The sequence below is a fragment of the Myxocyprinus asiaticus genome, chromosome 19 (genome assembly GCF_019703515.2).
Source record: "Myxocyprinus asiaticus isolate MX2 ecotype Aquarium Trade chromosome 19, UBuf_Myxa_2, whole genome shotgun sequence".
Lineage (NCBI taxonomy): Eukaryota > Metazoa > Chordata > Actinopteri > Cypriniformes > Catostomidae > Myxocyprinus > Myxocyprinus asiaticus.
Window position 1 is genome coordinate 861219 of NC_059362.1, and position 18037 is coordinate 879255.

At 38.2% G+C, this 18037-nt stretch overlaps 1 protein-coding gene across 6 annotated transcripts in view; it reads right to left on the bottom strand.

The window, feature by feature from the left end:
• LOC127410271 (POTE ankyrin domain family member E-like) overlaps positions 1-10890 on the bottom strand; it is a 39342-nt gene extending 28452 nt beyond the window's left edge. For 4 of the 6 annotated variants that reach the window (XM_051645451.1, XM_051645456.1, XM_051645450.1 and 1 more), the window contains exons 1-5: positions 10737-10890; positions 9882-9956; positions 9673-9796; positions 8927-9023; positions 5282-5404 (exon numbers count right to left, since the gene is read on the bottom strand). In XM_051645451.1, the coding sequence (XP_051501411.1) occupies positions 5282-5404; positions 8927-9023; positions 9673-9796; positions 9882-9956; positions 10737-10782 (465 nt within the window). In that variant the 5' untranslated portion in view covers positions 10783-10890. The remainder of the gene's footprint in view (positions 1-5281; positions 5405-8926; positions 9024-9672; positions 9797-9881; positions 9957-10736) is intronic. The other 2 variants (XM_051645453.1, XM_051645452.1) reach the window with 1 other exon arrangement.
• Positions 10891-18037: the final 7147 nt, after the last annotated feature.

Genomic DNA, 18037 nt, shown 5'->3' on the forward strand with positions numbered 1-18037 from the left:
AGTCATGTGACGCCACGCGAGGAGCGGACGTGTAGGCAACGAGCTCTGCACACTTTGCTAGTTTAGTTATTTTTGTGTTATAATCCGTTGAGATTTGATACACCCTGCTACCTATTTGCTCTTTGAAGTCAATGTCAAAAAATTCAAAAACCTCGGGCTCTGGAGATATTAAGACACTTACGTGCTCAAGCTGAAACCTCTGATGGGCCTGCGAACCAGGGACTCTGTTTGAACGGTGCGGCGGGAGAGATTCAGCATCAACTGTCCAACAAGTTTGTGATCCTGACAAAAGTTGTTGCTGACTTAGATCTCGCTGTTACATGTCGATCGATTACAGCGATGGAAACAAAATTCTCCGAGTTGGTTGCAAGAGTGGCAGATGTTGAGAAGCGGATCGATTATCTGGAGTCATCGGAGAGGGAATTATCTGATAATCCACAGGTGACCAAAGTTGATTTGGAACACGTTCTTGAAAAACTTGAAGATCTTGAGAATAGGAGCCGCAGGAATAACATCCGAATTGTTGGAACTCCTGAGTAAGAGGAGGGCAGAGATGTGGTGGGGTTCCTGGACAGGCTCTTCCCGGGTCTGCTCGACAGCGAGCTCACAGGGTTCTGGCTCGTAGATCGGCTGGGGGAGACAGACCCCGATCAATCCTGGCCAAATTCCTGAGATCATCCGATAAAGATCTTGTTACGCGAGGAGCACAGAAAAGCTTTCTTGGAAGAATCACAACATTTTCTTGTTCCCAGACTTTGCGAATTCGACAAGAGAGAAATGTGATCGAGTCAAGGAATGTAAGAAACTTTTACATCAACGGAAGATCGCTTGTGCACTGATGTTCCCGGCCAAACAGAGTATAAATACTAAGGATGGCCGCAAAGTATTTTAATGCCCCGAGCAATCACTGTCCTTCATAAAAACATTGGAGCGAGTAAGCCATTTGGTGTTTCTCATGTGAGTGGATTGACTCACTGTACTTACTCTTGGCTGTCTGAGGAAGCTGGGCACCATTTTTGTTTCGGTTTGTGTTTGTTCCACCTAGCGGCTGGAGTTTGTTTTGTGGAGGAACACTCCTTCGGGACAGCTGTGGATGAATCTGCTTGTTCTTTGTGCTTATGCCTTCTATTGGCTGGAGTTTGTTTTGCAAAGTATTTTCTGTTATGTAATTTTGCCTCACAAAATTTGTATAGAAGCACTGGACTTGAGCATTCCGATGGCAAGGTCGTGCGCGGGGTTAATGCGCAAGTTTTTCTTTTTTCCGTTTGTTTTGTTTGGGGGGGGAAGTTCGGGGATTGATTGTTGCACTAATGTTGGAATGTGGTCTTTATAATTTTAATTTTGACAATCTCTTTTTTTGGGATATGTCAAAATGTCAGATGTTAATGAGTGGATTGTCTCCCTCCACATGGAATGTGAACGGGTTGGGGCACCACAAAAGGAGCAAGGTTATTTCTTAAACGTAAGAAATTTTATTGTGTTTCTTCAAGAAACGCATCTTTCCCCGCAGGAAGCTGAAAAATTTGGGAAGATATGGGGTGAACATGTTTTCTTTAGTGCTGGCTCAAGTAAGAGCAAGGGAGTCATTACACTGATAAGTAAACATCTACAATTCAAATGTCTTAAACAGATTCAAGATAAATTAGGAAGAGTCATTATTGTTTTAGGAGAAATTGAGGGACAAAGTCTTATTTTGGCTAATATTTACGCACCTAACGTTGATGATCAGGGCTTTTTTATAGATCTTGAAGGGATGTTGCAAGCCGCTGGCACCCCTCATGATATAATATTGGAAGGAGAATTTAATTTATTGATGGACTCAATCCTTGTTCATAGTGAAGCAAAAGTGTGTAAGTCCTCTAGAGCAACATCAACGCTTCACAGGATGTGTAAAAATCTTGGTCTTACAGGATATTTGGAGACTTTTAAACCCATTTGGGAGCGACTATACATTATTTTCATCAGTCCATAAGATTTATTCTAGAATAGATTTTTTTTTTTTATATCTAAGTCCCTCATTTCATCTGTTGTGGATTGCTCAATTGGAAACATTTTAGTCTCAGATCACACCCTGGTGTGTTTAGAGGTGTTGCAACATATGGAGAAAAAGAAATCATAGTTGACACTTTAATGTATCCCTCTTGTAAAATCCTGATTTCCAACAAATGTTAAAGACTGAAATCAATGTTTATATGGAGACCAACTGGTCCTCAGTATCCTCTGTGGGCGTGGCTTGGGAGGCACTTAAGGCGGTTCTTAGGGGTCGGATCATACAGTATGCCTCATTCACCAAAAACTCCAAAGCTCGAGAACTCTAATGGCCTCAGGGAATTGACCCAATTGAAATACATATATAATACTATTTTGTCACAGAAGGTGGAGTTTTGGCTATTCAGGGCAAGACTTTTGGCTAAATATATAAAACAGAGTCTTTTTCTACCATTCCCTCAGTGAAATCTGCTGGTGGTGAAATATTTACCTCGGCCATTGATATTAATAATGCTTTTAAAGAATTCTCTTGATCTTTATAGTTCCACATCTTCGTCTACTGATGAAGATATTAGAAACTTTATGGAACCATTAGAACTCCCTAAACTGACGATTGAGAAACAAAAAAAAATTCCCTCGATTCTGAGATAACCTTGGAGGAGCTTGGCGAGGTAATTAAGGCCCTACCTACTGGCAAGGCTCTGGGGCCAGATGGTTTTGCCACTGAATTTAGATTCTATGCTACAGAACTGGCTTTACTTTTGTTAGAAGTTTATACTGAATCATTAAAGAACGGAAAGCTTCCGCAACCATGACATAAGCCCGGATCAGTCGGATTCTTAAAACAGGACAAAGATCCAAGCGAGTGTAAAAGTTAGTCCAATTTTCATGTAAAAATTGTCAAATTCTGGCTAACCAATGAAGTTATGATATCTCTTATACATATAGATCACGTGGGGTTTATTCGGGGCCGTAGCTCTTCCGATAACATTAGGCGTTTCATTAATGTCATGTGGTCAGTGGTGAACAATCAGACTCCAGTCGCGGCCATCTCACTTGACGCCGAAAAGGCGTTTGATATGGTAGAATGGGATTATCTTTAAGATTTTGGAAATATATGGGTTCGGGAATACTTTTATTGAATGGATTAAGTTTACAGACATCCGGTAGCGGTGGTACAAACAAATGAATTTCAGATTATTTTACTCTGGATAGACAGGGGCACCCGGCAGGGTTGCCCTCTTTCCCCTTTATTGTTCTGTCTTGCCCTGGAACCATTAGCAGCCGTGATAAGAAAGGAGGATGATTTTCAAGGGGTGATGGCGGGAGGTATGACGCATAAGCTTCTGCTTTACGCATATGATATTTTATTATTTGTCTCTGAACCAACTAGATCTATGCCTTGCCTCCACAGAATTATTAATTCCTTTTCAAAGTTCTCAGGATACAGTGTTAATTGGTCTAAATCCAAAGCTTTGGCTCTGACAGCATACTGCCCAATAACGGCTTTTCAGCCGGGTGCCTTCCAGTGGCCGAAACAGGGCATTAAATATGTGGCTATTTTATTCCCAGCAAAAGTGTGTGATTTAGTTAGTTAATTTTGAACATTTAATAAAAAGGTTTGAGCGATGTGAGCAGGTGGGCTTCATTACATTTATCTATGATTGGGAAGGTTAATGTTATTAAAATGAATTGTATTCCAAAATTCAACTACCTGCTACAATCTCTCCTTGTAGATGTCCCCCTCTGTTATTAAGCAATTTGATAGCATAGCGAAGTCTTTCATTTGGAATGGTAAACGTCCCAGATTACATTTCAATAAATTACATAGGCCGACTGATAAAGGTGGACTAGGCCTACCCAAGATTGTTTTATTATCATGCATTCGGTCTCAGACATTTGGCTCATTGGTCACTTCCACCTGAGAGAGCCCCCCCCGGTTTTGTATTGAACAGGAAGTTCTTGCCCCTATTTTGCCACTGCAAAGCCTTTCTATCAAACTAACCGGAGAAGTCACACCCTGTTCATTCGCATTTGCATGCAGTATGGACAAGTGTCTAGAGTGTTTAATTCAGACATTTATTTAAATGTTGCCTTGAGCATATGGCTGAACCCCAAATTATGTATTATTAAGTCCCCTTTCTGCTGGTCTGAGTGGATTGTGAGGGAGGTTAATACGCTCGGTGACCTATATGAGAGTGGAGTGTTGAGATCCTTTGAAAACATGGTTCAATATATTAGGATTCCCAGATCTCAGTTTTTTTTCTTTTTTTTTTTAGGTACTTACAGCTGTGCTACCTGCTCTGTACTATTTTTGGGAGTAGCATACACCCCTCTAAAGCAGCAGATACTCTGGGAGGGGTGATTACTGCTTTTGGAAAGGGTCATGAGGCATCAGTGTATTCCTTATCCCATGTTTTTTGGGGATGTGTTAAGATCCAAGAGTTTTGATTGAGGGTTCAGAGCTTCGTATGTGAAGCGGTTGACACTGTTTTCATTTTGCCCCAGATTGTGCGTTTTGGGGGATGGTGCGGTCCTGAATGTGGGGGATAAATATATGGAGAGCTGGGTCCTGACCAGCATGATGATTGGCAGGTGGTTAATCCTCAGGGGATGGCGGTCGTCTGGTGCGCCCTCGTTTCGTGTGTGGTGCATCGAGTTGGGCAGGGTGGCGGCATTTGAGGACATAGTGTATAGAAGGCTGGATAACATGGATATTTACATTAGGAAGTGGGGCGGCTATCTGGCCTTTTTGGAGGGCTCTCGGGGAGAGGCAGCGGAGAGGGACTAGTGTTTTTTTATTTTTTTTATTCTTTATTCTTTATTTTTTATTTTATTTTTATGTCTCTAAATATTTTGTTTTGTTGTCTATTTGTGTGTCTTTGTCAGTTGACTTTTGACCACTGGAGTGCTTATTTGTGTCAGATGGGGTGTGTGGGGGGGGGGGGGTGTTAATGTTAGAAACAAAAAAAAGAAATTATGATTTCATGTGGTTCGATGTTGCATTTTCTGTTATGGTTTGCTGCATGGAATCAATAAAAATGGTTAATAAAAATTAAAAAAAAAGACAAACATTCCTTTAACCATAAATCTGTTCTTTCCCCCCCCCCAAATCAAACAAAAATTGTATTTATATGTTAAATCAACAGCAAGTTACAAATGTTAAAGAGTTGAACTTGTCTTTAACCTGGAACATTCAATTAAAACAAATGGCTCTAAAGATTCAGAAGGTTGAAATAGAAAAGTCAGGTTTGAAGTCTTCTAATTAAGCCACACATCATCATGAACTCACTTTGAAGAGGATGGGTCTATGCTGTTTGGAGCCATTTGGTGTCAGTATTTTCCCCAGCTGCTTTAAAACATCTTTCTTCTTTGGTTGAACAATATACACCGAATGTATGATCCTCCTGCAAAACTACACCAACCGGAAGGGTGTTAAATCAGCAAACAGGATGTCCATTATTTTACAGGTTTTGGACATTTTTGGACATTTAATGTACGATAGACAAAGTGACAAATTGTAGTTTTTAGAAAAATGCTTGATCAAATTTCAAATAATAATCTTATCTGAATAAAAACATTTTTAATTTGATGTGAGCCCTATAATTTATTTATTTTTTTAATCAATTAACAAGCATCGGTAAATCACATTCAGTTGATAACGTATGGTCAGTGCAAATGCTGTTAAATCCATAGGCTAAATAAACACATTGCGGGCAGGTTCGTACACAATACAACGGGGAAAAAAACTGAAAAGGCCTGCATCTTACAGTGTTTCGGCCAAAGATCTTCAAGCATTCAATTAATATATCTGAAAATTCTTCCAGTTTCAATTATATTATTATTACATAATGATTTACCCGAGAAGTTTCACAAATGATGCTGGCGATGTGCTGAACTGAACCAGAGAAAGTTAATACCTATTTGCTAGGATTTACTAGCGAGTCTGGTGCCTTCCTTGTATGGCGTTTTCATGAGTGTGGATTATGATAATTGTGAATGAATGTGCACACACCCCCTATTTATGAATGTTTGGAATTCACAAACATACACATGGTTTACTAACAAATCTGGGGAGTACAAAGCGTTTGTGAATCCTGCGGAAAGTTTTCGGGAAGGTCCATTTTACGTGCAAATTAAATCCAAATTTACTCATTTACGAAAGTTTCATGAATGAGGCCCTTCGTGTGGGTGCTATATGTGATTAAAATGAATGTTTTTTTTTTTTACTTTTTGATCAACAACTGACTGTAAAGAACAGAGAGATTATTTTTAACGTCATTTCAGCATCAATGGCTATTTTTATGGCAAGATCAAAGTAGTTAAAAGTAAACAAGACAAACAAACAAAAACTATAATATTTGATTTTTCCTGGTGAAACCTTTTTATACAGATCCAATAAAGAATAGAACCGATGTCTAGTGTTATTAAAAGCACAACAGTAAATGTTTAATAGTTCAGAAAGGGGATTAAAAGGAGTCAATATTCACTGAAAATGGAAAGTGTGGATCTCGTCTTTGGACACACATTACACTGTTTTCACTTTAAGCACTTTTTCCACAAAGTAATTTTCCAGTTATTCCAGTACTTACATTTCTAAAAAGCTCAATTTAAGCACTTTGAACACTTCAAGGATCTAACCCTGTTAATATTGCAGAAAAAAAAAAACAGATGTTTGACAGGTCATTTCATTTATGATCACCTGGACAGAAACATTGCCACAAATTTCAAAATATCAAATTTAGCTTTGACACGATTCGTCGTTTACTGTATTTTAGTTGCCAACGTTTAGAAATCCATCCCTAACATCAATGAATGAGAGCCAATGAAATGAGATGTGTAGTGTGCGAGTATTTCATGACCCTGTGAGGAGAACACCGAACGGCATTATTAGATAACAGCAGACTTGTGACCCACAGCGAGCATGTGATTCTCTCCGTCGCTGCACTCGCTCATCAACATTTTAACCTCATCACAAGAGCAACACTACAGTCTTTCACTCCTAAACCAGAAAGTTGCAAAATATTAGAAAAACTGTATCCTGTATTTTCTTCCATGAAACACAAAAGGAGATGTTTGGTACAATGTCCGAGCATCTGTCTTCCATAAAACGAAAGTTTATGGTGATTTATAATGCCAGTGCCAAACTTGAACAACAACAAAAAAAGCACCATTGAAGTATCACTAAAGTAATCTGTACGACTGGAGTACTGTATTCCATTTCTTTTTAAGCTATTCGCTAACTTTGTGTAAGGACTGAAATGGAAGTCATTCATTGATAATCTTCCCCTCCACCAAAGTGTATAAAAAAATAAATAAAAAAAACTCATTTGCGGTCACATTAAGTGCATCACAGTCAGTCACATGACACACGAGAGCCAATGGTGTTTGACAGTGCGCATCACATTCCACTTTTGTTGTATGGGACAAAAGCAGCCCTGACATTTTCCTTGCGTTTCATTTTGTGTTCTGTGGAATAAAACAGGGTTGGAACGACACTGAGGCGAGTAATTATGACAATTTTCATTTTTGAGTGAACTCTCTCTATATACTAATGATTTCCATTGCTGATCATTCTTAAAGAGAAAAATGGCTTTTAGATGTGGACTGAACTGCACAATATAAACTTAATTCTATGACATTATCACAAAGACTAATTTAGAATTTCTTGGAGGGAGAGATAGAAAAGAGAGCTTTTCTCAGTTTATTACAAGTTAAGCTCCACTGACAGCATTTGTGGCTGAATGTCCTTTACCACAGAAAATCATTTCAACTCATCACACTTTCAACTGAAGCATCACTGGTTGAATACGGTTTATCCAACGTTTCAACTACCATCACGATTGAAACGGGTAAATATACAGTAACGCTGCACAACATGCAGAAAGCTGTACTATTCAACAGTTCTGTTGACGTGAAGCAAACTCCTCGCACAAGAAGTACATCGTTAACGTAACCACACGTTGATCCATCTAGACAAGTAGTCTGACTGATAAAAGACGACTTTGGACAACAGCTCAAATAACATGCATTAAGAAGCTATGCAAGTGTTTTTAAAAATAACTGCAGCTTTAGCTTCATTTACTTTTTTTTTTTCAACTGGGATAGTTGAAATGTTCTTTGGTAATCAACATAATGCTACAGATGCTGTTGATAGAGTTTAACTAGTACTGTACCCAAAACATTCCTTTAAGCCAAACAGATCCAGGATTCACTTCTCTTCAGACACACTCAACCCCAACTCAACCGATGAAACAAAATCCTCACATGAGGGCTGCCTTTTGATCCAGTGTTTGGTGTAGATGTTGGTAAAAAAAAATATGCACTTGGCCTCACTAAATATGGATGCACGTCCTTACGTAAACGCATTAAATGACTTTATTTATTGTGCAGGGTGGTAAACACCTTAAGAATAAACTGGTCCACACAGGTTGATTTTTCGTGTTGCATGTAAACACCTTTACTGGCACTCTCACAGACTTATCTAATGTATGCAAGTGTTGTGTGCACGCCTCTTCACGGTTCGAGGTCAAAAATCCGACAATAACGCGAATATTTCAAATCGTGTAAACGCGGTTTTCTCGTATTGGCAGATTTTTTAAATCATATTTTTGGGAGTTATCTGTGTATTGGTGCATGTAAACGGGCTCATGCTAAGAGTATTAGCCAGGTTACAGCTACACAAGAAGCTTTCAATTTAAACTACATATATACAGATAAATGAAAAGATGCCAGATAGTTGGATTCATAGTTTACAAAACTATAGACTGAAGCTGAATAAATGGATTAAAAACAAAACAGCTTCCAATGAATCCAACATGAACAGTCATCTTCACTCTCCTGTCCTTTTAATAAGACTAATTATGTCCATTATAGAAACTCAAATGCTGATATTAGATGAGCGATCACAGAAAAAGACAATCATGGTCATGATTACCTCTAATAACAGAAGTGCTTCGCCAATGAACCGTGCAATGGTGACATTAGCTTGCCTCAAATCGACCACCACAGACACCAGACTCGCCTCTCCTTTACTGAAAATGGAAAAATGTAGGACAGGTGAAAACAGTTTGATCTAGATTTGAAAGGTCATATGACACCTCTGTGTGAGGAACAATTTGTCATTCACTGAAAATCTTCTCGTTCGGCTGCAGCTCAAATCTTTCTTTGAAGGTTTTCAGAGGACAATGACTTAATCTGGTCTGTTCCTCACACATATGATTTCAGAAAACTTGGACTACTTCTACGGTACTGTTCTGTCCTCTCTGGAGCTTGACAGTAAAGCCACTTTATTGCATGGAAAAGAGCAGCTTGGTCATTCTCATCTAGTGTTCCACAGAAGCAGAAGTCATTCAGGAACCACATGAGAGTGAAAGAAAGATGAGCGTTTTAATTTGTGTGTTCCGTACTTGTTTGTTTCTTAATATTTCCATGGCAAAAACCAGGTTAAAATAATAAAAGGAAAACTACATCAGATGTTTAAGATTCATTTTTCCTAAACTCAAACTACATTTGGACTAATTTGAAAAACCTTTTCAAGGGTGTCACTGGAATAAAAGAGTTTTCTCACAATATTTAATCCAATAAAAGACATTGATAGACAGTGGGCTCTGACATGATTTTCCCCTGACAGTAAATATGTGTGTGTGAGTCTTGTGTACAAGCGACTTGGTTGTTCCGTACTTGTGTAAGCGCAGACAGTAGTGTATGAAGTGGGACACCTCTTCTCTGCTGACCTCCTGTGATAGTTTACATTGAGACTCAACAGGAAATATAACCAGAGGACATCCGTGCTGATCAAAAGCACCTGTCGACACAGACATTCTTATAAGACCAGATCACACAAAGCATTTCTACATCTTCTTGGATAATGCACTTCAAGTCAGTTTTACCGGGGAATATGACCGCTCCAGAGTTCAGCACGTGGTCTGCGGGCAGGTTTGAGGAGGGGGGAGACCGCTGGACCTCTGAAAAACATTTGTACTTTAAAGCTGGACAAATCATACACCCTTTTCCTCTCCATCTGGTTTGTGAGTCTAAGGAGTTTTTCCACCAGTCGTGTAGTGTTCAGCGCAACATCAGGCACTTTCATGTCCCATGGGTTGATTTGGATTCAAACTAACACATCACTTTTCACATTAAAACTGACTTGGACTTCTAACATACCTGCATTTATTTTGGTACTTTTCAAAGACTAGATTTGACTGTTTTAGTCTTCAGACTTTCAATATTAACCTATAAAAATACTAAAACTATGGTCATCTAAACAAAGAGTGAAATAAATAAACACTTCAATATTTATTGTGTATCAAAAATTACGACTGTCCCACAGTTGTGACGTCATTTCCACCACACCAAACAATTTCACCCTTAAAAAAGTTTTATCAAAGTTAGTGTACTTGTTAACCAAGTGGACAAAAGTGTGAAGAGCATGAAATATGAGACCAAACAAAGAGTGAAAATGGGATTTAATAAACCGTTAGCTATGCGGTCATTTAATTTGATAAAGGTTAAACATGTCACTTCCGGCACAGAACTGTATTAAACACAATACAGAATTTGATATGTGCTGGAAATCTCCTGGGATTCACGTACACACACTGTTGATGTTAACTGAAACTAGCGAGAGTGTCAAACATGTTTTCTCCACAAAAGTGCCTGAAGTTTAAGAAACACACAGTTAGGAAAGAAAAATGTACAGACTAATAATAAACTGAAGAATGATTTCTTTATAGACTTGTTTTTACCTGTGCGCGAGTTGCTCATGTTCGCGGGAGTTTCACGGTGTGTCATCGCTTGTAAACTCACCGGAAACGTCCTAATAAAGTCATTATTCTGCGGCGGGACAGAGAGTCGGAACAGGCGCCTGTCAATCAGGTTGCAGTGAATGATCCCCGTTCAGCCGGTGCGGGCGGATCTCTTTTATAAGCTTCCGCTGATGGGCGGAGCGACGACACAAACAATGCGCACACTTATCAGACATAACAAGACACTTTATTGCTTTCATCATAACAACAGCTTTTCCGAGTTACTCGTCGAACATAGTAATACACAGAGAGAGACACTAATGATTTAAACACGTTGGTCTTAAATGCTCTATTTCATTTTACCAACATTTTTTACAAAAAAGATTTTTTACAGAAAATATTGTTGAAATAGCTAAGACTATAACTATGCACAGGTTTACAGTTTTTTGTTGATCGGCCAAATCAGGCAGTCAAGACATACATATGATATAAATCCGTCTGTTAAGTCTTTCTTATAAAGGTCAAGAACCGATTTAAAATGGTTGGTTAGTGCTTAATGAAAGCAAGGGCGTCACAATGTTTTAAAAGTGGTGGGGACAGTTTTTCTTTTTTTGGGGTGGGGGTGCTGTTGTGACGTCATGAAACTCATTAATATTAATAAGACATGTATAGGCTATATAGATACATAATATTAATAACTAAGGTTATGCACAGATCATTTCAAATAATATTTTACTGTTTTGATAAATAATCATTCTTTATGACCAATTCAAGTGCTCCAGTAAATATTTATCATAATTAATTTGATAACTTTATCCTATGTCTCTAACTGTTGGTGGGGTGTTAGTTTGTGGATAAATACATGATTGGTCTCATGGTGAAGTCAAAACATTCAAAATAACACGTTCCAGCTGCAGATCATGAAATGGAAACTCCTGCTCAGAACTGGAGATGTTTCTTCAGCATCAGACACCTACCTGACAAAAGCTACTTTAAAATGTGGTAGGGACAAAATTAGCCACGGCAAAAAGTATTGGGGACATGTCCCACCCATCCCACCCATAAATGATGCCTTTGAGTGGAAGTGGAGATTTTCATTCCCAGAGCACTTGTTTTGAGAAAACAGATTTTTTAAGGCCTATGCACACCAAATGCTAATTTTCACCGCAATTTCTCACCGCAATTAACATTTTGAATTGAAACAATGGATTCTTATGAAGCCAATTCACACCTGAAGCAAACATTCACCCACCGGCAGAGAGAGAAATCCTGAACCAGCAGTGAGGATGTGTAGTTCATTTGCATCAGACTCTTAAAAACTGAAATGTTTTTTTCTCATATGGGTTCTCTTAACATGTAAATGATATTGCTGCATTACTGCCTTGCATCCCCTTTAAAAACTCTTATAAGAGTAATGGAAGGAGAGGCCCACACTTTTTTAACCAATCAGAAACACTTTCTGCCTGTCAATCATTTTTCCTGACATCGGGTTGGCTGACATGTCTTTGGAGGGTGGGGTTTGGAGACAGGGCATGTGGTTGACACAATTAATTGACCAATTCAGTTGTAAAATCAAGTAAAATGACTGAAATCGAGAATTAGAGCAACTTTAATACTGTTAAAAAATATGTAGCATACTAACATACATACAGGATTGGGGAGTAACGAAATATATGTAACGGGAATACGTATTTAAAATGCAAAATATAAGTAACTGTATTCCACTACAGTTACAGTTTAAATCATTGGTAATTAGAATAGTTACATTCAAAAAGTATTTTGATTACTGAAGAGATTACTTTGTATTTTATTGTCATTTGTTTCATTTAATATTTAGTCCTTTCGGATGGAAAACATTTATACATATAAATGATGCGATCCAAAGTGCATTTGAACAGCGGTGAAACACTTTCTTATGATGTGTTACATTCATACGAGCAGACAGAGAAGTACGTTTGAAGTAAGTTTGGAGCAGAAGAAATAGAAATAAACCTTGTGTAAATTGTCAGCTTTACGCTAAGATAAAATGATATTTCTAGCCATTTTACATGCACACGTTACCAGGCACTATCACATTCCCGTTGGATCATAATTTCTTTATTTCTAGTAAGACCTTTGATATTAGGGCAAAAATCGTATTCTTGATGATAATTTTTGTATTGTTTTCCTGTAAAAATATCTAAAAATCCTTAAAACAAGATCAATTTGATTGATCTTGTTTTAGAAACAACACGGCATAAGATATTTAGGTTTTTCAGAGAATGTATTTTTTACATGTGTATTTTGTCTTACTGTACTGGCAGAGTTTTTATAGTCAAAACAAGTGAAAAAATCTACCAGTGCTGAAGAAGTAATCCAAAGTATTTAGAATACATTACTGACCTTGAGTAATCTAACGGAATACATTACAAATGACATTTTACAGCATGTATTCTGTAATCTGTAGTGGAATACATGTCAAAAGTAACCCTCATAACCCTGAGTACATACAAACATTGATTGGTGAATAAAAAACAAATATAGTGAAACTGATTCCTGAACTTTCTTGCATTAGGTCTCTCAGCTTGATAAAACTAGTTTCCTTTACGTTTGATATAAGTTTATCCTAATTTTCAAAAAGGTCAACTAAAGTGGCTTTGCAGCCACATCATGTTAAAGACAGAACAGGAGAAGCTGCTCTTAAGACATGTGCTCAGGTCCTGTTACACTTCCATGGAACAAACATGTGTCAAAAATACAAATCTGGCTGAGATTAATTCAACACCAGCTGCCAGTTTACACAAATCCTTACAGCAAATGTGGTGGCTGTCTGAAATACCGAAGTCTTGGTATGCAGCGGGCCCAAAGAAAAGTATGTGTACACTAAAGCAGCACCTGTGTGAATCTGAGGGGATCCAGAACTACTAAAAACACCCTTGACACCACGTCTAGCATCAGTTGTTAGCAGATGAGAACTTTGATATTTTGTTATCTAATACAATGTTATTCATGCTTTTTAAATATGACTCAAGGGTCCAAACAATTTTTTGTCACTGTACAAATTGTTAAAGACATAAAGCCATGTGTGCAGCCATTTTCTATGTAAACAAGCGGCATAAAATGACAGCTCCTATCTACCTGAATGGGGAAAGACTGAAATCTCCAAAATAAGAACAGATTTCAAATCAGCAGTAAAATCTGACAACACTGGTATCATAAATTGTGCTTTTTCACTTCAGATCATGCTAAAAATGCTATTTTTCAGGATGGTCCAGCTAATGTGCATGTGTGAATTGTTGACATTTATATTCATATCCTGCATGTGATTGAATGTGGAAACAGCTTGCAATAGTAGTCAACCCATCAGATTGTTGTTGAGTGTGTTGTGGTGCATGTACTAGGAAATCTTCTTGGCTTGAATGAAATATTGCTGTACATTTACTGGTGAAACAGAGAAAATGAGATGTCTTGAGGGTGCAGAACGTAAGAGGACACTGTTCCTGCATGAGATCTATAGTCAAAAGGCATACAGATATATATATATATATATATATATATATATATGATTAGCATATAGCTAATTCCTCCAAGACATGTTTTGTGTCATAATTGACTCATTTAATGCAAACATCCTCAATGTATGCACTACGTACAACACTGCATTAGTGCTCTCATTCCACCCACACCACACCTTAATGCCTATTTATTGTTGTAATTTTATAACTACATGTAACTACTTGGAGTATCTCGTACTTGTGCAATGACACTAAAGAGCTTGACTTGACTTCAATGACTTCATACAAAACATCATAGATGGTTTCTGACCTCATGAAGTGACGCTTGCTTTGAATGATCTGAGATCCTTTTACAAGGGCAACAAACCCTTTCTGATAACCAAAACCACTCTGTGAAACCTCTGTGGCCATGAAGCAGTTGACAACACAGCTGTTACAGTCGACTGTGTCTGGTGACTGGACTGATACTCACAGGGGCCTTCTCTTACACTTCACTGCATGAGTTTCCTCTCTGAAACTGATGTCAGCTCATTGAAGAGCAGCATTGCCTCCTTCTGGAGCACGATCTACTGTACATCTGTAGCCCAAACATCATTTCGTTCTACACAATCCGAAGGCCATACATATACTAAGACAATTGCAATACAAGTGATGCAAACCAACTTAGTTGTTAAATAAAACATAAATGCTCAAACAATAAAGCTTGGAATACAGAAGAGGAATGTAGATTTTGTAAAGAAAATCTGAGTAGTGCTTGTTCATGGAAAAACAAAACAAAAAATGATCACCATGATGCCAGGGTGTTGCTATGTGCTTGATTAATGACCCTGCACCCTCAAGTCTCTATGATACTCTGGTCTCTATTCATGTCTTGGGTCCCTCATCAATACAAGTCTATGTTTTTTTTGTTTTTATTGTCCGCCAAGCAAAAATGCAAAGTCCCATTGCTTAGAAAAGTAATAGTGCACTTAACAAACAACAGCATTATTTGAGTTATCATGTCTGTAGCACAACATGCAGTTTACGTGACAATTTTTATATTTGGGATTAGGGGTGTGTTCAAATCCGTAAACTTTAGTACACACAGTTGTAATAGTGAGGCAGCTTGCCTTAGAAAACATAAATGTTTTTGAGGGGCATTTTGTCTTGATTCTCATCCATTACATGCTCTCAGTGTTTCTCGAAGAGATGTAGATGAATATCAGAGAGATGAACACGGGTCAGTCACAAAGAAAGTACCAATGGCAGAATGATGGTGAAACAAAAGCCCTGTGTAATATTTAACAATTTCGGCTTGCTTTTTTAACGTAACGGTTTTAAAAATATAAAGGAGAGACTGGGGCTAGTTGTCACAAGGGCTATATGTAAGTAACTATAAGGTTTTGAGTCAAACATATGTATGTTGGTTTCAAATACCTAGTTAAAAAAAACCCTCTCAAATTAGAATATTTTTTGTGAATTCTACCCTCCAAAATACCATTTAAAGCTGTTGGTAACCAAGTGAATGCAATAAAATCAGATAATTGTTTTAATGGCTGGTTCCATTGTGACAGTAGCATATTAGAACCATTATCAAATCACCTCTGGAATGCTTTCTGGTTCATTCATCCCACTGGACTGTCGCTGTTGTATGCAAAGCAATGTTTGGAGAGGTGAATGTGTGTTTCAAGACATTGTGTGTTTTTTTGTTTTTTTTTTGTAATTAAATTTTTTTTTTAAATTAAATCATACAATAACAATGAAATGCAAAACATATATATATATATATATATATATATATATATATATATATATATATATATATATATATATATAATCAACATTTAAACCCCACAACCCCCCTCCCCCTCAACGCCCCCCCCCCCAAAAACACCCCTGTAGTCAAACATAAGTAAATATATAGAAATAAAAATCAAACAGAGACACACACACACATATATATATATATATATATATATATATATATATATATATATATATATATATATATATATATACACATATATATGTACATACATGTACAAACATACATACATACACATATATATTCACATACATGCATACACACACATAATAATCATACTAACTATATTACACTACTCTCTCCACACCCCACCCGAGAGCCCTCCAAAAACTCCAAATACCTGCCCCATTTCCGTATAAACATATCCAAGCCACCCCGTCTTCCCGATGACACCTCCTCATAAGCTGCCACTCTCCCCACACCACTCCGGATATGGGGGCGCACCAGCTGACCTCCAACCCCTCAAAATAGCCTGCCTGGCAATCATCACACAGGTCAGAACCCAGTTCTCTATATGGCCATCCCCCACATCGATGACCGCCCCATCGCTCAGAACACAAAGTCTGGGGCAAAACGAAACCTGAGTGCCAACCACGTCGCACACAAAATTCTGAAACTTAGACCAGAATTTCTGGATCTCGACATACCACCAAAAAACATGGGCCATGTCTCCATCATCCGACTGGGATCTCCAGCAGGTGGGTGTGTCTTTAAGACCAAGCCTATACAGTCTAGAGGGGGTCCAATAAAATCTATGCAAAAGTTTGAATTGTATAAGACGCACCCTTGCATCTCTAGATGCAGACTTAACGTTTTTAAGAATCTTAGCCCACACTCCTTCCTCCAATGCCAAGTAGAAATCTTTCTCCCAAACTCTCTTGAGAGAAGTTAAGGCTCCGTCCCCCAGACTCTGAATTAACAGGGAGTAATACACTGATGCCTCATGACCTTTTCCAAAAGCCGCAATCACCTCTCCCAAAGCATCTGCCTCCTTAGGGGGGTGTGCTACTCCCACAAATAGTACAAAGCAGGTGGCGCAGTTGTAAATACCTATAAAACTGAGGTCTCAGGATCCCAAAATGTTGGACCAAGTTTTCAAATGATCTCAACACTCCACTCTCATATAGGTCACCAAGTGTAGTAACCCCCCTCACAATCCACTCTGGCCAGCAGAAAGGGGACTTGCCAATACATAATCATGGGTTCTGCCATATACTTGAGGCAACATTTAAATAAGTGTCCAATTTAAACAATCTGGACACTTTAGTCCATACCGAGTGTAAATGCGAAATAACGGGGTGTAACTTCACTTTTCCGATTAGTTTGATAGAGATGATTTGTAATGGTGAAATAGGGGCAAGAACTGCCTGTTCAATAACAAACCAGGGAGGGGCTCTCTCAGGTGGAAGTGACCAATGAGCCAAATGTCTGAGACTGAACGCATAGTAATAAAACAAAATCTTGGGTAGGCCTAACCCACCTTTGTCTATCGGCCTATGTAACTTATTAAAATGCAATCTGGGACGTTTACCATTCCAAATGAAAGACTTCACTATGCTATCAAATTGCTTGAAATAAGAGAGGGGGACATCTACAGGGAGAGATTGTAGCAGGTAGTTAAATTTTGGAATACAATTCATTTTAATAACATTAACCTTCCCAATCATAGATAAATGAAATGAAGCCCACCTGCCCACATCGCTCGAAAATCTTTTTATTAAAGGGTCAAAATTAACACTAACTAAATCAGACAAATTTGCTGGGAATAAAATCTCCAGATACTTAATTCCCTGTTTGGGCCACTGGAAGGCGCCCGGCTGGAAAGCCGTTACTGAACAGTATGCTGTCAGAGCCAAAGTTTCGGATTTAGACCAGTTGACTTTGTATCCAGAGAACTTGGAAAAGGAATTAATAATCCTGTGGGGGCAAGGCATAGATCTAGTAGGGTCAGAGACTAATAATAAAATATAATCTGCGTAAAGCAGAAGCTTATGCGCCACACC